Below are 22,145 nucleotides of genomic sequence, written 5' to 3' on the forward strand. Positions count from 1 at the left end.
TAATGGTTGCCCCCAAGGAAGAGTCAATTGACTCAAAAGGTCTTGGGATAAATACATACGGTAATCTTATCTATGTTTGAGCTCTCCTCTCTACATCCTGACATAGGGTGCCTTCCCATTTCCTGCCCCCTTTTTTATATTGGTCCACTGAACCCTGTATTACATAATCTGAAGGGAAGTGGTCTTTTGGGAGTCATGCAGAGGGTCTTCCTAGTTCTGCTACTTTATGTTCAGAATTGTAGTCAGGCAACACATCTAAACCAAGAAAAAATAGACCCCACTGAGCACAGTGAAAGAGTTTCTAATAAGCTATTTGACAGACAGCAGTTACTAGAAACAAGTTCAGTCTGTTGTAAAGTTATTTGGAGCAAAAAGCTTCAGAGAAGCAATAGCCCCAAATAACCACAACACATTGCCTCCTAAAACAAACAAACAAACAAACAAACAAACACAAACAAACAAGATACAAATATGGCTCAACATTGCACACTTACAGGAAATGGTTCTAACCCCTCTTGGATCACAAAGCCCTCAATAACATGGGTCAGGATTTGTGGCTTAACGATAGCCTGTGGAGGTTTGTTTTCCATGCTAGGGTTCTTATGAGACACTGATGCGCTGTTACTCCTTGTTGGGATTGCTGGAAGCAAAAGAGGTGGTTGTGGAACAGAGGCATGTGAAGGGTCGGATGGTGATTTAATTACAGAAGCGCTGACTGAAGAGGCCATTGAAGGATGTCCCTCTTGTTCTGGAAAAAAAGTATTTTTTTTAAACCAACTCAAGCATTACTTACATTCATGGCTTCACCACTACAGATCTCCTTCCTAATTTTTGTTTCCTCAACTGACAAATTGCCAAAGTAATTTGGTCTTTTGTCCAGTGCGCTCTTATCCTAGATAAGAGCCTACCAGTATCACAAATGCACTGTTTGGAGTGGAAACTGCACAACATAGCAATTTGCATAATGTGATTATTCAGAATATTGTTTAACTAGCACAGAAATCTAGTTCCACTGGCATTAAATTTATTGGAGCAAGGAAGACAATATGGTAGCAGCCTGTTGTGTTCATAATAGTTATCCTTCTTTCTTGCCTAAAGCATTTTTCTAGTCCATTAAACATTATTGTAACATTAAAGGAACCACACTCATATTTTTATTTTTAATAAGCAGAAGATAAATTGTATACCCTAATTTGTGTACATGCATTCCAATTGAGAAACAACCAGCAAGCCTGCCTCCTTCTATGTTTCTGTTCCTTAACTATCACTGCTACTTGTTCAATTCTATAGTCCATCTTGCCCAATATTCTGCCTGTGACATATTCCATTTCTGGATACTTTTGAGGAAATGCACACCAATGACAGTTTACCTATAGCTAAATAGCTACTGACATTCTTGTCTTCTGTTATCTTGTGTTGACAGAGGTTAACAAAAGTGACCAGCAATTGTGAAGTCTGGCTTTGTGACATTTCATTTTTGTTAACAATGGGAACTAACCGAATTATACCCAGTTAAGCAAAGAGTATTGGTGCTTTTCACCAAATCTGATGAATCTGTGGCCTGGGATGGGGACTGGAATGCAATGTAAGGTGTGGGGGGTTGAAATGCAATGATTATTGAGTTCCACCTATTGCCATGACATGTTTTAAGACAGCTGGCTGCAGACATCTGGCTTACAGATGTTAGAGACTGGTAGCTCTAGAGCTCTGGGGATCTTGTTGTTGTTGTTTAGTCATTTAGTCGTGTCCGACTCTTCGTGACCCCATGGACCAGAGCACGCCAGGCACTCCTGTCTTGCACTGCCTCCTGCAGTTTGGTCAAACTCATGTTCGTAGCTTCGAGAACACTGTCCAACCATCTTGTCCTCTGTCGTCCCCTTCTCCTAGTGCCCTCAATCTTTCCCAACATCAGGGTCTTTTCCAAGGATTCTTCTCTTCTCATGAGGTGGCCAAAGTATTGGAGCCTCAGCTTCAGGATCTGTCCTTCCAGTGAGCACTCAGGGCTGATTTCCTTAAGAATGGATAGGTTTGATCTTCTAGCAGTCCATGGGACTCTCAAGAGTCTCCTCCAGCACCATAATCCCCATAATTGGGGATCTTAGGGCGAATGAACATTGCTAGTCATGCCCTCTGAGCAAGCAGCAAAAAGAATGCATTAGGCAAAAGACTCAACCCTACATCCACCTCAAGTCAGTAATGCCTGGCTTTGGGGGTCTGTGAAACCCTTAGAGGGTTCCCCTGCATCCCACCCCAACTCCACAATCATGTCAGCCACTGGTTGTACCTCAGTGGCTATGTGGCTGCTCACTTATGCGTCCCCTCATATAGAAACTGTTTAGCTCCTTCCTCCTCTTTTCCTACTTATGTTGGATCTGCCTGGCTTCCTCATGTCTGCCTACTATAACAGGCCCTCTCTTTTTCCTTCAGGGTTCTGGGCTGCAGAAGCACATGTGCAAAAAAAGTAGAGGCTCTTCCCGTTTCCTTCTGCCTTCAGCTACAAACCAGGGCTGCCTGCTGCTAAGGTGAACTAGTTGGCAGGTGATCAGTTTTTCCCCTGTGTTCTCCCCACCTTGAATCTAAATTGGTTTCAGCAATCTGCTGAATCCAAGAAACAATTCGGACATTCAAGTATCCTGGGTGAGAATCTTTCCCTTTATCTTGCAGCACAATCAAAACTGCACAAAGAAAAAGGCATGGGCACCACACCAGAATCTGCCCTAAATAATTATGCACCTCCATATTCCTTCTTACCTGAAAAAGGTTCCTCATAGCCAAGCTCGTCTCTATTTCTTAAAGTTATAGCTGGAGGTGACAAGGTGGGTGGAGTGGGGGTCCTAACCATACGCACACAGTCCGATTCTTCTGGCATCTCCTCCTCACACATGTCTTCCACTTGATAAATCTGCATTGAAGAAATAAGCACTTTTAGAAGCAAACCCTACAGATATTTTATGGAAGTGTTAGTTGCCCTGGGTCTTCATTTTTTTTGAAGGGAAGTGCAGGACAGCCATAGTGAAATAAAGGTTTTGCCAACTTAATCAAAATAAGGCTATTATCAATGTAACTTTAACTATTATCAATACAACTTTAGCAAGGATTACAGTGATTACTGCTTCATCATGAAAAAAACAGCTGGTGCATACATGGCAGGGTTAGGATGCTTTGATTTACATATGCATTCATTCCTTTAGCTATTTCCACCTTGCTCTTGGTTGACACTTCTCAGAGTAGCTAACAATTTTTAAGTCAAATGTATAATCTATCACATCAAAATCGTAAAACCGGCAAACGTTTTTGAGAAAAACACTATTTTCAATCCTGATGAGCTGTAAGAAAACAAATATCTAAATCCAGTTTTAACTTGTCAGTGTTTCACCTCCCATTTCAAAACTGGAAAGGGAAGTTATCAGATGCTTACCACCGGGGTCTCAACAGGTACTGCTTGTTGCACTTGAAGATTCACTGCAACCGTCTGAGGAGGAGGAAGAGTCTGAAACGGCAGCTGGACCAACGCTTCGGCAGCAGGAAGCTCCTCCTCAGAAACCAATGTGTTCTGCACCAAAACCTGACCCTGGGACAAAATGTCAGGCTGCACTTGTAAAGACTGAACAGGTGGGAGAGGAAGTGGCTGGCTGTGGGCTGGAGATGTTGGCAGCTGGGGAGAGGCTGCCACTGGGATTGGCGTGGGCTGCAAAGCTGGATACTGCTGGTGAGGCGTTGGAGATGTTATATGTTGGCCCGTGGACACCATGGCAGGCTGATCCGGTGACCCAATGTGAACTATTGGGGAAGGTGGAAGCTGGGCTGGAAGATTAGAAGGCTGCGAGGTTGCTTCTGTTGGCCTGTCAGCGGCCTGCGCTGGGTGATGCTCTGACTGAAGTGCTGATGATGCTAGAGGATGTGTTTGCGACTGAATAAGAGCTTGGGGGTGTATAATTATTGTTGGCGACTGGCTGGGTGAAGGAGGTGGTGGAGGAGATACCACTACCGACTGCTGGGAGGACTGGGATGGAGTTGGAGAAAGTGGAGGAGGAAGTGGCGGGGGATGGATGTGGACAGGTGTGCAGTGCTGTGATGAGGCGCTGCTGGGGGCTGGAGGAAGAGCATGGCCTTGGAGAGGGGCACAGTGTTGCGACACAGATGCTTCCTGATTGGGAGGAAGCTGGAGCGTGATTGGTTGAACTTGTTGCTGCTGGAAAATCAGCTGGTGGTGGGAAATTTTTGAAGGTGGTGAGTGAAGAGGGGACTGCTGGTGCTTTAACAGAGAATGAGGCTGAATAGCAGAATATGAAGCTGCACAGTGAAAAGGAAAATAAAAAGAGATAATCAATAATCATTTCCTTAAATCTGCAAAAAATAATAATGCATGGTTTTAGAGTCATGTACACCCAGCATTTGACTAAATCAAGCAAATAGATCCATTATCTTTATAAATGGGAACTAATATATTCAATAAGATACCCTGAATTTGGCAAATCCTTAGAGAAACGCACCTATGAACAATAATACGAGGGTTGGGGGACTATTTTCTACTAGAAAATTCTTCATTTTTAGAATTAAATTGGGCAACTGTAACAGACAAAACATGAGTTTGACCAAACTGCGGGAGGCAGTGGAAGACAGGAGTGCCTGGCGTGCTATGGTCCATGGGTCACGAAGAGTCGGGCACGACTAAACGACTAAACAACAACAACAGACAAAACACTAGTCAAATCTAAAATCAAAGTTGTAGCTAACTTTTTCCAGTGATTATCCATAGGAAGCAATTGTTCAGGCATACTACAATAATTTGTATGTTAACTGCCATTCGCTGCCTTAAAATCTATAATTCATAAATCTATGGAATGGTGTGTGTTATTGTGCCATCCTGTATTAAAATACTTACAAATATCCTAATAAAAATAATTCCCCAGTAAAGCTTTGAGTTTGTTTGAATGTAACATTCAAACCCTAACCCTAAAATACTATGGGTCCCTGGGATGGCAACCCATGAGATAAAGGAAGATCAGCTCTCCAATAGTGGAAAGAGACATCTAGCCTTGGAGAGGGAGACCATATGCTGGCTGCTCCCTTCCTGAAACTGCGGTAACTGCCATGGCCCCTTGCTTTGCTGATGTCAGAGTTCTGATGCTTGTAGGGTTGACAAGGGTGTGTTGAGGCTAGACTAGGGCAAGGCTTGGGTATGAATGATCCATTGCTGTCCCAGTTCCCCAACATGCCCCAAACCAGGAGCATGTTTGGGGCTGACATATTTATACCTCTTTGATCCCAATGAGAATGGGAGGGAAATTTAAAACACAAGAACAAGAACAATCCTCTACCCATTAGAGCGCTGGATTGGGATGTTCTGTTCTGTTCTCCTCTCACCCTTAGGAATTGCACAAAGTGAAGTTTATTGAAATGCTTCCCTCTCGTCAAATACTTCAGTTCAGCTACTGTTCGTAATGGGAAGAAACCTTCCCATGCAGTGATGTAACACTAATGTGCCATGTTGTTTCTTCAATATATGTAAAATGAAGATGTACGTTTCAATGACTTTAGGCAGAATTTTTCAGTCCAGAATGTTATGGAACACTGTCGTGTCAGTATATGAGTGCTTGTTCTAATGTTCCCACCTACCCAGAGCTTCCTAGAATCTCCTGGGGCTTCAGATTTTGTGGCGCATTCCACACAAGTGACTGGACACAGAAAATATGCACAAAAATCAAACAATACATTGTATTTAAAATGAACATTTTTTTTAAAAAAGGTGACCTCTCTACCCTACCTGGTGCCATGAGCTGATGAATACTTGATGTGCGTGTTACGGCTGGGTTTCGAGGCTCTGCTGTTGGGCTGTCACCTTTCCTTTTGCTTTCTGGAGGATCTGACTGGCTGGCTTTGGTACTTGTTATGGGTTTATTAGGGCACACAGCTAGTGTCTGGGCATGACTACTGCTTTTTGGAGAGCCGTTCTGTGAACTAGATAATACTCCCAACTTCTGGCTGCGTAATGTCAAATTCTGGACCTAAAGAAAGTGATTAAAAAATAAATCCAACATGAAGTTTAATAACTAGCTTAATGGGAAGCTTTAGATTTGACAATACCAAAATCAGAAAAGCACTACAATGAAGCCCAGTAAATTCCACGGGAAAAGCAGGCCAGAACTGAGCTTCCCAATACCTACTGTTTACACAGTGCCAGAGATGTTAAGAATACCGAAGTCCATACTTGAAATTTACATGTTATTACTATTAGACTGACAATAAATAGTGGAATTCAAATCCATTCACAGTTCCCCCAAGGAAATTACTTTGCTTGGTCTTCTGTCACATCTATGATAGGCTATACAGTTCTGGTTGGGGTAAAGGTAAAGGGACCCCTGACCATTAGGTCCAGTCATGACCGACTCTGGGGTTGTGGCACTCATCTCGCGTTATTGGCTGAGGGAGCTGGCATACAGCTTTCAGGTCGTGGCCAGCATGACAATGCCGCTTCTCGTGAACCAGAGCAGCACACGGAAATGCCGTTTACCTTCCTGCTGTACCTATTCATCTACTTGCACTTTGACGTGCTTTTGAACTGCTAGGTTGGCAGGAGCTGGGACTGAGCAACGGGAGCTCACCCCGTTGCGGGGATTCGAACCACCGACCTTCTGATTGGCAAGCCCTAGGCTCAGTGGTTTAACCCACAGCGCCACCCATGTCCCTAATCTGGTTGGGGTAGCGGCAGGATAAAATGAAAATAGGGAGGAAACATAGATACCCCTAATATTACCATACAGAAAGGCAACCTCAAAGTGTATCTAACAAACCAATATATTGCAAAAAGGGATGTAAAATATTTGTATTGAACACTAGTTGTAAAAGTGAAACACAGCACAGAGGTGCAAGATTCTTATAGTTGAACATGATGCTAATTGAATCCTGAAAAGATGAAGTTTCCTACTGATAAATAAAATAAAAACACTGCAGGCACTTCACTAGACCACAGCTGGGTCAAATTCAATGCTCCTCAAATCAGAATGACTTCTCACATTCCAGGAAACTGTCAGATACCTGAACCTAGCTTGAAATGCCAGGATGCAAGGTGCTATACTTTTAATACAAAGGGAAGTCCAACTATATCTGTTTTGAACACTTCCATAATCATGTTGATCAAACAGACAATAAAGAAATTTACACCCTTAAGGCCCTGCATAGCTTCACATTGTTAACTGACATTCCAAGACATTCCTGTGACCTTTGGGGTCCCTTCCAACTCTACAATTCTATGGTTCTATGAAAAGACCAGAAGAACACTGGAGCAATTCTGTCTTCACAAGAGAGGAATACTGAACATTAAGAAAATTATCAGACCTGCCTGGAGAGAATATGAATTGTGCTTATCTAAAGGAAAACCAATTCACAATATTAACCAGCAGGATATTAGGCAAGAAGAACAATATTGGTGACAGATCTTAGAATACTTGACTGCTTTGGTCAGAGTTCTTGGCAGGCAAAACTTGGCATTCCGTGGTACAACTGAAAAGATTGCAGCTGCTACAACAATATAATTCCCTATTTGGCTTCCTGTATGATATACAGTCAAACCTTGGATTGCGAACGCCTCCATTTTGGAACGTTTCGGATCCCGAACACCAAAACCTGGAGTAAATGCTCCAGTTTGTGAACACTTTTCGGAATATCTGATACAGCTTCCGCTTGAGTGCAGGAAGCTCCTGCAACCAATTGGAAGCTGCGCCTCAGTTGTCGAACATTTCAGAAGCCAAACAGATTACCTTCGACAACAGAGGTTTGACTGTATACAGTATGAACACAAAATCTACTGATGATGTACTGAAGGTCTGCAAAAAATTGGAAAAATCATAGGTGCACAATGGAAACAAAGATACTGAGGCTGAATATCTTTGCTGTGAACTTATAGCAATAGCTCAAAGACTTCCAAAGTCCATGCTGCCACAAGGAGTATAGTGGTACCTCGAGTTACAAACGCCTCAGGTTACAAATGCTTCAGCTTACAAACTCCGCTAACCTGGAAGAGTTACTTTGAGTTGAGAACTTTGCCCCAGGATGAGAACGGAAATTGTGTGCCGGCGGCGCAGCAGCAGCAAGAGGCCCCATTAGCAAAAGCACACCTCTAGTTAAGAACAGTTTCAGGTTAAGAACGGACCTCCGGAACGAATTAAGTTCGTAACTAGAGGTACCACTGTACTTCTCTTCATACTGAAACAAAAACTCCTGGATAACGTGTCTAATGTTTCTCACACTTCCAGTGTCAGTGGCAAATGCAGTTTCTTAAAGCTCAAACTTATAAAAACTTACATATGCTCAACCATGTTGCCAAAAAAAGACTAGTTGGCTTGAGAACTAGAACAGTTGAACATGCCTAAGCATCAGCACTTGACCTGAAGGAATTGGTGGCAAAATTAGTAAAGGAAAAGGCACTCAAAGCAAGAAATTGATGTGCATGAAACTGAAACTTATGAGACATACATCTTAATATAATTCACAAGATTATTATTCAAAATGATTTGGCTAAAACATTTTCTATTTGAGAAGCATAATCAAATATGGATGTATTACATATTCTTTCAATTTAAGATAAATTTAGCAGTTTCAAGTTTTGTGCTTTTCATTTTTTCTGCAAGACATCTGTTTCTGAAAACTGAAGTTAGCAGTTTTTTGAGGTAGTTAGCCTTGCCTAGGGCACAAAATAGCCTGGCACTCGCACTGCCTATATGTTACTTCCAAGTAGTAGCTTAAAAATAGCAGAACTACCCTGCTCTTTCCTAGAAGGCATAGTCTAAAACAGGCTTCCTCAAACTCGGCCCTCCAGATGTTTTTGGCCTACAACTCCCATGATCTGTAGCTAGCAGGACCAGTGGTCAGGGATGATAGGAATTGTAGTCTCAAAATATCTGGAGGGCCGAGTTTGAGGAAGCCTGGCCTAAAACCTGAAAGATTCCTTCTCTCCAGGAAGGACATAAACTCCCCACCTTCATCTTGAAGAGGAATGAACTTTTTGCTGTTTGCTCTGTTACATATCGAGATGGATGATTTTTCTTTTATTTTCTTTTGTTCATTGCTCTGTCTGTCTGTCTTTTACACAAAACAGTGTCTATGACTAGGTTCCTGACTCTAATATGGTCAAAATCACAGTCTCACTTTTCAGAAATAATACATTAAGGTATTTAAAAACTACAGAGGACAATGAACAATGATAAGGAAACTAGAAACGAAAATATGAAGAAGAGCATTCAAAGGTAACATACCACAGTAAGACTGAAGAAAAAAGTAGAAAAAAGAGGCATCAGAAAAACAAGCACATCAAAAAATTGAGAGGATAGGGTTATTGATGTGGCAACAGTTCTTTGTGAGGTCACTAGAAGCCTTAAGGCCAAAGATCCTACATGAGAAAAGATTGCCCTTAAGCTCTTAGTTCTCATACACACTCAGATATGTGGCACACTGAGCTAATGAAAATTCAATATATTTATTTGTACAAAAATAAAAGCTTATCTTGGAACAGTTGGTTGCCTGCTTCCTTGACTGTGTTCTGAAAAGGGGGATTACTTAGGAAGCAAACCAATACATTCCCTTATTTTTCAACCTGACTACTAAAATCTTTTGGGTATGCTTTTAGTACAGGTTAACAGGGAAAAAATACAGAACAATCTTATGTTAAGCAGGGCCAAGGCATCACTGGTTGGTGGATGATATCCATGCTTTATGATGTCACTGCTGTCATAGAAACCATGTGTGCACACAAATGAAAATGCCATCAGCCAGCACAAGAGCATGGAAAGCTGAGAGAGGAGGCAACATCTTGAGTGGGGCAGGGTCAGCGAAAACCGAAACAAGAACGCTCCACAACCTGGGGCACAATTCAGATTCTGGGCACGTGGTATGGAACAGGGGTTTGATTGGCTACAGAGTCAGTCAGCCCTTTGCAAAGTAGACCTCTACAGTCCCGACGAGTCTAGAAACCAAGACCGCAAAGTTATCTGTTTCGTTGATGTTGGCAACCTCAAAGTAACAGACAAACACAAACACAACAGAGGATTATCTGGTGCCGCTGACCCTTGTCTTGACCTTCGTAATCTTGAAGAAAAGGAAGTAATCGTAATAAAGGACAACGAGAACGAACCCCAATTTAATACTGAAGGCGCCGTCTGCCTTTTTAAGCAAGGCTCTTCTGAAGAACTCAACGTTGTTAGCTGGCTCAGCAACGACCTTCAGAAATACGCAGTTGGATTCCAGCATGCACTAACCCCCTCAGGCCCTCGTAAATCTGCTAACAATTCGCCTGCGTTTGACAAGATGTCCCAGACCAGTGATTCTTCCTTCAGGGGCAATGGTTGCCCGAGAGGAGGAGATGATCTTTCCTATTATGTTAACAAACTCTGTTCTTTAGTGGTTCAAATGGCACAGAAGGAAATGAAGGATAAATTTGACAGTGGTAAATGCATTCGGCAATCAATCAATCCCCGCGGATCAAACAGCAGCGCCGACTATGGCAAGCTATCACCCAAATCATCTCACGATGACCCCAGAAAAGCTTCCGTCTTTTATGGAGAGATGTGTAATCAGCAGAACGGCTTCAGGAATGGTCAGGGAGCAGACAGACAGTTGGAAAGGAAACAGTCATGTCCTGGACAGGATGATGGCTCTGTAAGCAAAGGGTTGATGGTTTATGCAAACCAGGTTGCTTCAGATATGATGTTCTCATTCATGAAGACAATGAAAGTCCAAAAAGGCAAGCATCCTCCACCAGCTTGCGTGGTGTTAAAGAAGGTGCTTTTGAAACACACCAGGGACGTCATATCTGACTTAATCGACTCCACCATGAAAAATCTACACAACGTCACAGGGGTGCTCATGACAGACTCTGACTTTGTCAATACAGTCAAGAAGAACCTTTTCAATGCAGGAACCCAGAAGTCAACTGAGATTCTGGAAGCAATGGTGAAACGTTTATTCAAAGCATTGTCAGGAGACGATAAAAAGCAATGCCTAGCTTTCACAGCACTAAAAGGGTGTACACAAACTGACTCCAGAACTCAGGGAATGCAGTTTACATCACTTAAAAGTGAAATGACGGGCAAAGGAGGAAATGGACAAATGAGGCCCCACCCCGGTGGAAGCAAAGGTGCAGACAAGCACTGCTCAATGGATGTGTATGCTAAAGACCTTATTGTAACAGCGTTAATGTTAATACAGCAACACCTCTTAGAAAAAAACAAAGAACCCACCTGTGAGAAAAATACCACATCGTTTTGCTGTGCCCATGAGAGAAGCGGTGGGTCCAAATATGGTTCAAGGCCAGGCGGGGGCAGGCAGGAAAGCCTGGAATCCCAAAAATGCGATATCTCAAGTATTCTCTTGTCCATCATCCAGAAAGTACTAAGAGAAGCTGGTGTTGCAGACGAGTGTCCCCCTGACAGAGGCTATAAGCAGCCTTCCTTTGACTGCAGACCACAGAGGGCCTTATCAAAATCAAATGGGGGGCCTGATATGAATGACAACATGGAACAGATAAACAAGCAGTTTATTGACCAACTGGTGGAATCGGTGATGAAGCTGTGCATGCTGATGGCTAAAGGCGGCGATGACGGAAGATCTAACGGGATGCCGTTGTGTTGTGGGGGCTCTGAGGTGATTGTGAATAACCAGAACTGCAACAATAGTACACAGAACAAAGAACTGCAAGCTGTGCTCCAGTGGTTAGTTGCTTCGCAATTCAATGTGCCAAACCTGACATTCATGAACGATCAAGATGGAGAATTGGCAAGGCTTCCTCAGCTGGCTGACAAAGCAGCCAAGAAGGGATACAGCGTAGGCGACATTGTTCAGGAGGTAATGAGGTATTATGAAAAACAACAGGTGGATGCCATGTCGGGACAAATGCCTCGGTGTGGACTAGTCGACTGGCTGCTTGCTAACCTGTAAGAACTAACTCTTCCCTCTCATGTTACTCTCGTGAGCCCAGTCCAGGCGCCGAAACCACTCTTTGCTGGCGCAACTGAAACCACCAATACAGCCCCACTGCAAGCAACAGTGCACTGAATTGAACTGGGGTAGCTGGGCAAGCTCATCAATAAAAAAGAATAAAAAAAAAGTGAGAGGGGAGACAGGCTGTTTATTGATCACTTCAAATAACCAGGTCCTAATTAGCTGCAACATTATACATATTCCAAGGAGTCCAGAAACAGCATTAAAAATAATCAAAATGCAGGATGTGTTCAAGGCCTTTCTACTACTCCTGTAGGCTGCTAATGAAAATTAGTGATAAGGCACAGAAAGGTGGGGAAAAGAAGGGAGAGGAGGAAGTCCGAAACAGTCCATGTTTCCGGTCACAGTAGATGAGAAAGTATCAGTTGTGGCAACCGTCTCAACTCGTTACAAATCAGAATGTGTTAAGTTTTAAAAGCTTATATTCACTTCTGCTTTGTGACGCCCACTTTCTGCTTTGTACGTTCCACCCTCATCTACCTACTGATGTAAAGAAGCATTCTGTCTCCAAAAGGAGCGCTCCAGAAAATAAATGTTAGGACAATGCATTTACATTGTGTTCACTTCCAGTCCAGTTTATTTTAAAGGAATCTCTGTGCTTCTCCTTTGCTGCTGCCCATAACTTTCATAGGGAAGCAGAATGCAATTAACAAACTACTGGGGACAAACTGCAACCTCTGGCACTTATGGGAGACTCCCTCTACTACTTAGCTATTTTGAAAGTCAGTTGCCTCTTACATGGTTGCATCCGGAATGTCTGTAACCAAAGACAGACATGTTAAGCTGTATACTGCTGAGGTGGAATAGAATATCAAGCATTGGTAGATCTTGCTGACCAATTCAGGGTCTCATAAATTAATGTATCTGAAATCGGGAGTACTCCCCCCCCCCTAAAATGCACACAACCTGATGACAGAAAGTTCACGGCAGTGGGATGAATAGAAGGTCCTCATCTTGAGCATCACGTTATATACCTAGCTTCGATCAGTCACCTGGATAGACCCTTGTTGCAGTTGGAATGGTGCATCTTTTTTTTGCATGTCCTCTCTGACACATGAAATTTAATGCTAAATTGTAGGCAACACAGTGATTAAATGACTATCCTACAATTTTGAGTGTGGTGAGTATTGTTTTAATACCTTAGTCTCAGCAAGGTAATTTTGGTGTTACTTCTAGCTTAACAAAATTTAGGGTTTTAGATAAGTAACAATAAAAGTAGACCTGTGTCTTCTTTCTACATAATGAGGGACAAAGATGTACCAGTTGCAAGGACTGGAAGCTTGATTACACAAAACTTAAGTGTTTTACTTTCTGTAACTTAAGCTCTACCCATTCTGAATTGGTGGATCTCTACAAGGGTATGTCACAACATGTGGCAGAAAAATAAAAGAGTCTCTGTCACTTGATTATGGAAAGACGAAGAACGTAAGATCGCACCATAAAATGCTTAAGAAATTTTCACCGTTTTAAAACAAAGTATCTTCATGAGTCTACATTTAATAATGTTTTAAAAATGCAGATCTTTCCATTATGAAATATAATCCTACATGCACATGCATTATCTTTTAGGACAAACAGTAAGAATAACTTGCAAGTACTTTCTCTGTTGGGGCCCAGGCCTCCATCTTAGAACTCTCTCTGCACATTGCTTTTGACCTTACCAGCCCCACATCAAGTACAGTAGCTGTGCACTGTAGAGGATTTTTCTCTTTACACAATCCCTCCTCAAGATATCTCTCACTGCACAAGTTGCCAAAAGGCTTCAGACCTGGAACCACCCCTTACCAAGGAAAAAAAGTTCTTTTATGCAAAACTATATGATGTGAAGACCAATTATTTGCTGCTACAAAACTGATGGAAGCAAACATATGAAGTGAAGAGCAGTAATAATCAGCACACGGTAAGGAACTGGAGAAATGCTAGGCAATGCTTTGTACTATATTGCAAGAGACACTATGCAGAGCATGCAAGTAGAGCCAATATAGTAAACTTATACAGACTGCTGTTATCCTTGGAAGAGTTCTGTTTGCAAATTCAACATTGCTTACTACACACATTACCAGCTTGCCCTTAGCCAGCCTGCTGATATGTGAATGATTTCAATATAATTAGCAGCATAAATTCATTAAAAATACTATCTATTTCACACACACACTTCCCAAACCTGCACCAAGCTCACTGAAAGTTTGCTAGAATTAAAAGGTTTACAGTGTTTTGGGAACTGCATCTTCTTAGACTCTGTTAGACCTCCTCAAAGCAAGCCTCAGTGGTGACCTTCATAAAAGAAAACATAGTCTCAAGGCTAACGTTTTCAAAATGTGGGGCAAGTCTCACTGGGGGAGAAGGATGAGACACCTGGAGGGTAAACAAAGTTTCAAGAGGAGACTGGTATAGAAGTGTTTATATGCTATTGCTAGAAGTCTCCAAGCCAAGATGGGTCAACTGGAGTGCTTGGACTTAGGGAATGGCATTGAAATAGTGAACATCACATAAACCTAGTGGAATGGAGAGAACCAGTGGGACATGGTTATCTTTGGATATAAACACTACAGGAAGGACAGACCAGAGGTGGTGTCACTCTGCACTTCAAAGACAGCACTGAATCCAGCAAGCTAGAAATCTCAAAACAGGCAGACTCCACCACAGAATCATTGTGGGTGGTGACACTTGGCCCCCAAAATAATTTAGTACTGGGGACATGCTATCAAAATGCTCAAGGAGATCTTGAGATGAAGAATGAAATCAAGGAAGTATCTGAAAGAAGAGACATTGCAGTAATGTATAGAATGGCTACATATGTGTACCAGTCATGACAAAGAGGTACAATTTCTAGATGCGCTAAATGACTGTGCACTACAACAGCTGGTGTTCGAATTGACCAGAGGGGTGGTGACCCTGGACTGGCACCCAGGACCTGGCAAGTGTTGTTAAGCGAACTGGGAGCAGTGCCTCTAGTGCAGGGGTCAGCAAACTTTTTCAGCCATGGGCCGGTCCCCTGTCCCTCAGACCTTGGGGGGGGCGTACTATATTTTGAAAAAAAAATATGAATTCCTATGCCCCACAAATAACCCAGAGATGCATTTTAAATAAAAGGACACATTCTACTCATGTAAAAACATGCTGATTCCTGGACCGTCCGTGGGCCGGATTTAGAAGGCAACTGGGCCACATCCGGCCCCTGGGCCTTAGTTTGGGGACCCCTGCTCTAGTGCTCTTAAATATACATGCAAATGGTAAATTGCTCCTTAGAAGGCTCATCTTTTGTTCTCGTGACCTTGAGTAAGGTAATGTGTACCTCCCCTAACAGCTGAAATGTGGGTATTGTTGCCAATGTTGACTTGGTACAAACCAATTCTGTGGGGCATGGTCAGTCACTTTTGGAGTGTGTGATGAGAATGGACTGGGGCAGCTGATCAGACACAATTAAGATCACATACTTGGTGATCATTTGCATGTGTGGGGCAGTACATTTTTCAGCCAGTGTGTTCGCTTGCATCACCATCAGTTAAGAGGCTCTGTAACCATGGATGGGCCTGGTCAGATGTTACTTCACACATATGTATCCATAGGGCCACTGCACTCGGAGGATTTTCCTGTGGTTGAATCAGACCTATGGTTACCCAGGAGGAAAAATGAAAAGAAGGGAGGATGCTTGCTGAGCTAGATACACAAAGAAATTAGTATGTGCTGCTTCTTCTTGCAGTGCAACTCTGTAACTCATTCCTCAGATTAGCTTCCATACCCAAGGGCTGGAAAACTGTCAATGTAACACTAGGCTGTCGTTTTTTTAAGCAATCAAGGTGGATGGGTAGGAATCCAATAAATTAGACCAGCTAGCTTAACATTTGTTCCAGGAAAAGTGATGGAATGAGCTCTTAAAGATAAAAACACTAAGCATATAGAAGAACAAGTATTGCTGAAGAAGAATCAGCATAGCTTCCACGAAGGAAAGTTATGTCTGTCTAAATTTCCAAAGTTATTTGTGAGTGTCAGTTAGTCCAAGAGCAGCAATAAGCAGCAGACATTTGGAACTTTTGACTTTCAAGGAGCTTGATGCAGTCCCTCATGAAAGACCCCTAAGTAAGTTTAGCAATCATTGGATAAGAAGAGAGGCCCTCTAATGGACCAGTAACTGGATAAGCAAGGAGAAGCAGAAAGTAGGAGTAAATAGATGGTTCTCTTGTGGACGCATGTAGAAAGTAAGATTCTGGTGCTTTTTAACCTATTCATAAATGATCTGGAGTTAGGAGTGAGCAGTGAGGTGGCCAATTTTGCTGATGACATAAAATTGGTAAAATAAAAAGAGGGCTATGAGGAGCTCCAAAAGAATATTTCCAAACGAGCTGAGTTGGCATTAAAACGGCAAATATAGTTCAATGTAAGCAAGCATAAAGTGATACACAATAGGGCAAAAAATCCTAAATTCATATACCTGTATATACTAAAGGGCTCTAAACTGGAGGTTACTGACCAGAAAAGAGAACTTGGGGTTGTAGTGCATAGGTTGGTGCAAACGTCCAATTGTGCAGCAGCTGTGAAAATGGTGAATTGCATGTTTGGCACCATTCATAAAGATAGTAAAAATAAAACCGTCAGTATCATAATATCACATCTAAGATGCAACTGCACTTGGGATACAGTTCTGTATTAAAAATAATATTGCAGAGCTGGGGCATAGGAAGCCTGAATCAAAACCATTGGCCCATTTAGCTCATTGGCGCTTTCTACTCTGACTGGCAGCTGCACTCCAGGGTTTCAGGCAAGGGGCATTTCCAGCCCTCCATGGAGATGCTGGGGATTGAAACTGGTGCAAAAAGTTACACACAATGTCGAGAAAACGGATAGAAGTTTCCCCATCCTCTCACAACGCTAGAAATCATGATTATCCAATGAAGTTGAATACTGGGAAATTCAGGAAGTATTTCTTCATGTAGTAAATAGTTAAACTATGGAATCTGCTGTCACCAACTATAGTGATGGGTCCCAACTTGGGTAGCTTTAAAATGCAGTTAGGCAAATTCATGGATAAGGGAGGCTATCAATGGCTACTAGCCATGATGGCTATACCGGTATCTCCAGTGCACTAGTTCCTGAGGAACACAGGGGTGCAGAGTGCTGTTTTCAGTTAGATCCTCTTGTGGCTTTTCCAAAGCATCTAGTTGGCCATTATGAGAACAGGACGCTGGACTAAATGGGCCCTTAATGTGAACCAGCAGGGCTCTTAAGTTCTGTAACACCTCAGAGTGAATGTAGCATGCAACCTATTACATGATACTTGAGCTACAAGCATTGTTTGGCTTGCATCAAAGTCAATCTTGGCTGGTCAATTTAACAGGTTCCCAAATTCATCAGACAGGTGTGTAAGAGGGACGCTGAGCCCTACTGTATGGTTTGATTCCACTTAGGAGGAGCTCCATGCATTACTATGACTTCAGTTCAAAGTGTCTGATTTCCCCCCCACTATTTAAGGCTGCAATCCTATATCCCTACCCAGGATTAAGTGCCACAGAATTTGTTACTAATGCCGCAGCTCCCTTCTTGACATTCTCTCTTCGCCCAATCTGACCACCTCCCAGAATGTTGACATGGTATGCAGCGGCGGAGCTAGCTGCTCGGGCCCCTGGAGAGGCGCACATGCCGTGCGCCTGGGGGATGGTGCGATCCGCCCAAGGGGGCAGCGCAATTGTGGTGCGGTGGTGCAATCCTCCTGGCAGGAGTCCGATCGCGACGCGGTGGCATGATCCGCCTGGGCGGTTTTGTCATCCCCCTCTGGGATGACACCCAGGGCGGACCGCCCCCGTCCCTCTTCCTATGCCCCTGATGTAGAAATTACAGCTCCTCCTCATTCATGTTAATGCTCACTCACCCACAGTGGGCAGGAGGCAGGCAACAATAGCAAGTAGTATGAGAAGGCACAGGCCTCAGCCAAATGTCCAGTGATGCCAACCAAAGGCTATAACCCTGCCCATCAACCAGAGATCTAATGATATTCTGGGTTTCATATATGTATGTGAGATCATGACCTAAATCCTGAGAACATGCCTTTAAGCAGTGCAGGCGGAAGCCTCTCAGGCACCTGGGGTATCGTGCTCAGGGGCGGCGTGAACCACCCATAGGGGCGGGTGCCCTTCAAAAGGGACGGGGTGTGGCACGGGGCCTCAGCCGCCCTACAGCTGGGGAGAGGCAGTGGGCGGACAGCACAGAGTCTGCGGCCGGTGCCCATTGGGTGGTGCTCAGGAGGTGGCGTGATCTGCCCAGGGGGCATTTGTCACCCACCTCAGAGATGACACCCAGGACGGACTGCCCCCCTCCCCCCTTCCTATGCCCCTGCTTTTAAGTGTGTGGGTTCCTGGATCTAGGAATTTAGTAGATCATCTAATGTAGACAGGGTTGCACTCCATCTGAAGGAACAAGGCTCCAGGATCCAGCAGTGGCAGCGGAGGCACAAGCGGTCTTCACCACGAGGAGTGTCTTCTGTCAGTTTTGGCTTGTGTACGAGTTACAGCTATCCTTGGACAAAGGATAGCATGGCAACAGAGAACCATGCATTGGTAACCTCAAAGTTGGGTTACTTTAGCACACTGTAGTACTGCAGGGAGCTGACTTCAGGCACCAGGCCCATCGGCAGCCAAATTCTATGTTCCAAAGATGTCTGCAAATGAGACGTGAAGGCTGGCATCATTAACTCTGCCGCACAGGAATCCCATGTAGATGACTGCAGGGCCTGGAGAAAATCATGTCATGTATCCACAGCAGTGCCCAGAGGAGGAAGGACTGCTGGGAGGAGTGCAGAGGGAAGAAGCACCATGGTGCATTTGCAGAAGCACAACAAGACACCTTCACCTGCCCCAGCTGCAACCAAACATGTCTCTCCCATATTAATCTCTACAGCCACAGCTGACGCTGTGTAACATTCCAACAGTTTGACTTCACCCCGAAAGGTGCACTCCTTCATTGTTTCTTGAGACAGACAGATGACAATCAAGTGCCTCAAGTATTTTTAAGTTGTGACACTTCCTTTGTGGCTATGTCTAGAAACCTATTATGATTTAATAATGATTAAATCACCGTGGAAGCTTTACTTAAGGTCTGCATAGATTATTTTTTTATAGTAAAATAAATGTAGAAGATAACCACTCTTAATTTTCCATTATTAGGTTTGAAAATGCACCATTAATTTCCCCCTACACACAACAAATTTCTCATAGACCATGTAGGATAGATAAGGAGAAAAGTTGGGCAACAATATCTTGTTAAATAACTGAAATCACACCACTGGTAGGTGGCAGTGCTGCTTCTTTGTGATGTCATTGCTGCCATAGAAACCATGTGTGCACACAAGTGAAAATGACATCTGGCAGCAGAAGAGCATGGAAAGTTGAGAGAGGAGGCAACATCTTCAGTCTGGCAGGGTCACCAAAGCAGCTGAGCTGAGAAAGAACACCCACTACGGTCCTAGGTGCAAATCCAGTTGTAAACTTCAAAAGATGTCTCAAGAAGTTGACTGGTTACACAGCCAAGCAGGCGTGTGTAAGGTAGACCTCTACAATCCTGATGGAGGGAAGGACCAGGAGCGAAAAGTGATCTGTTTTGTTGATGTATCCAGCCTGAACATAAAAGACACAGATGATACAGGCAAAGATGCTGCTGGCCAGTCTAAAGGCAATGAAACTGCCACAGGACTTGATCTGGGGAAAATGCAGGACAAAGAGGTAATTGTAATAAAGGATAGTGAGACACCAGAACAGTCAAAGACTGAAGGAGCAGTCTGTCTGTTCAAACAAGGTTCAACTGAAGAACTGAATGTTGTGTCCTGGCTCTTTGACGACCTGCAGAAATATGCATGTGGATTCCAACATGCACTGACCCCTTCTACTACTGCCCCTCGTCAACAAAAGCCATCAGCAGCTGACAAGATGTCCCAGAACAACAACAACACAGCTTTCAAGTCTGCTGAAGGTCAGAAAGGACCTGCAGATGAAGTAGCAAGCACTGTTCAAAAGTTGTGCTCCTTGGTTATGCAAATGGCAAGCAAAGAGATCTCTGAAAATCTGGAAGATGCTGCCAATAAATGTATACGCCAGGCAATTTATGCCACCAAAGATGGGAAAGCCCTCAATCCTGGTTCTGTAAGTAAAGTTGCATCCAAGATGGTGAACGAGGTGATGGAAAATGCCCAGGATCCTGGTGTTAAATCATCTCAAGACCAGGTTACGGGCAAGAAGGAAGAGGGTAAAGGAACTCCCAAGAAAACCTCTCTCTTTTATGGTGAGGTATGCTCCAACCAAAGTGAATCCATGCCAGAATGTGATGACGGAAAGCCAGCGTCACATGCTCATTTGATACATCCAAGGAAACAGTCAGGTCGCAATGACTGCGGTTCTTTTAACAAAGGGCTAATGGTTTATGCAAATAAAAATGCTAAGGATATGACATTCTCATTTGTGAATGCCACAAAGATTCACAAGAGTAGGCAACCACTTCCAGCTTGTGTGATTTTGAAAAGAGTGTTTCTCAAACACACAAAGGATGTCATATCAGACTTAATTGACTCTACTATGAAAAATCTACATAATGTCACTGGGGTCCTCATGACAGACTCTGACTTTGTTACCACAGTGAAGAAAAATCTCTTCAATGCAGGGACCCAGAAGTCAACAGAGATTTTAGAAGCAATGGTACTAAGAATGTACAACGCTTTGATGTCGGAAACTAAGGAGAAAGGGCATAGTCTTGTATACTCTTTATTGAAGACAGGATGTTCGTTAGACCCTAATGCTCCAAATATGCACTTCGCATCTTTGAAAGGTGGATTACACACGAGGGAAAAACCAAAAGATCCAGCTCAGTCTGCAGCTCAGAAAGTAGGTGAGACAATAATTAAGGATGGAATCAGCATGCTGCGATCAAAAACAGGATGCAAAGGTCCAGACAGGGGGTGCCATGACAAGAGACCAGAAAAAAGTAGCTCCACTACTGAGTTTCTAGCAAAAGACCTCATTTTGACAGCTTTAATGTTGATACAGCAGCACCTGCTAACTCAATACAAGGACCCATGTCAGGACTCAAACACATCTTCATTCTGTGAAAAGGGAGGCAAACATGGTTCCAAATCTCATGGTTGCAAGGGTGATCCACAACAGCAAGATTACCAGAGGGGAGAAATACAAAGTGCTCTCCTATCAATCATCCAGAAGGTCCTTCAAGAGGCTGGTTTCAACGTAGATGAGTGCGAAATAAGCACCAAGAATCCCAAACCATGCTCATATGATGATAGGTCTAGCAGAAAATCCTCATCCAAATACTGCAATTCAGAAATGGATTCTGAAAACATGGACCAAATAAACAAGAAATTCATTGATCAGCTGATGGAATCTGTGATGAAGCTGTGTATGTACATGACTAAAAGCCCTGATTTTGTTGTTGAAGATTACTCTGATGATCAAGCTACATACTTTACCGCAAGAAACAAAGGTGTATCAAGTCCAGATTCGATGGCATCCCAGAAACCTCCACGACCTACTAATATTGGAAAGCCACTTGTGCCCGCTGGTTCTGAGGTGATAGTAAACAACCAGTGCGCCAATACCAGTTCACAGAACAAAGAGCTCCAGGCTATCCTCCAATGGATGGCGGCCTCTCACTTCCAAGTGCCCAATCTCACATTCATGAATGAGAATGATGAGGACCTGAAGAAGCTTCCTCAATTGGCTGACAAAGCAGCCAAGAAGGGTGCGAGTGTGGGGGATATTTTGCAGGAGGTAATGAAGTATTTCGAAAAACAACAGGTTGATGCCGCTGTGGGAAACATGCCTCGTGGCGGACTTCTTGACTGGTTGATTGCTAATCTGTAGACAAGTGCCAACACCTCCCTCTCATTAATTCCACCCAGCGAAGTGCCATCGTAATTACCAGATGGAATAACAATACAGCTCATTTTCCATAGACGACAGTTCATCAAATTCCACAGGCTGTCACACTAGCTGGGCAAAATCATCAATAAAAAAAATACAAATGTCAACTGTCATTGATTTGTTTATTAATTCATATGTAGATACTATTTATGAGATGGAAAGGCAATACAAAAGCTAGAGGCTGTTTTATTGGAGATTGTTACCAGTGTAGTTGATAGACCATTTGGGTGGTTTTGC

At 43.3% G+C, this 22,145-nt stretch overlaps 2 protein-coding genes and 1 pseudogene across 9 annotated transcripts in view; 2 read left to right on the top strand and 1 right to left on the bottom strand.

The window, feature by feature from the left end:
* PHC3 (polyhomeotic homolog 3) overlaps positions 1–22,145 on the bottom strand; it is a 48,785-nt gene that overhangs the window by 10,408 nt on the left and 16,232 nt on the right. For all 8 annotated transcript variants that reach the window (XR_015950044.1, XR_015950045.1, XM_088669849.1 and 5 more), the window contains 4 exons: positions 5,768–6,008; positions 3,419–4,293; positions 2,752–2,902; positions 495–748 (listed from right to left, as the gene is read on the bottom strand). Coding sequence is in view for 6 of the 8 variants with exons in the window: in XM_088669849.1 (XP_088525975.1) it covers positions 495–748; positions 2,752–2,902; positions 3,419–4,293; positions 5,768–6,008 (1,521 nt within the window). In the remaining 2 variants the exon portion in view is untranslated. The remainder of the gene's footprint in view (positions 1–494; positions 749–2,751; positions 2,903–3,418; positions 4,294–5,767; positions 6,009–22,145) is intronic.
* LOC118093612 (A-kinase anchor protein 4) lies at positions 9,735–12,104 on the top strand. Its single transcript, XM_035133100.3, has one exon. The coding sequence runs from the start codon at positions 9,889–9,891 to the stop codon at positions 11,929–11,931; it is 2,043 nt and encodes a 680-aa protein (XP_034988991.1). The 5' UTR covers positions 9,735–9,888; the 3' UTR covers positions 11,932–12,104.
* LOC148685757 (A-kinase anchor protein 4 pseudogene) lies at positions 19,482–21,848 on the top strand (annotated as a pseudogene).

Source organism: Zootoca vivipara, chromosome 5 (assembly GCF_965207765.1).
Source record: "Zootoca vivipara chromosome 5, rZooViv2.hap1.1, whole genome shotgun sequence".
Classification (NCBI taxonomy): domain Eukaryota; kingdom Metazoa; phylum Chordata; class Lepidosauria; order Squamata; family Lacertidae; genus Zootoca; species Zootoca vivipara.

Coding starts and splice junctions, on each gene's coding strand:
- LOC118093612 (XM_035133100.3), top strand. CDS start 9,889: ATGGAACAGGGGTTTGATTGGCTACAGAGTCAGTCAGCCCTTTGCAAA.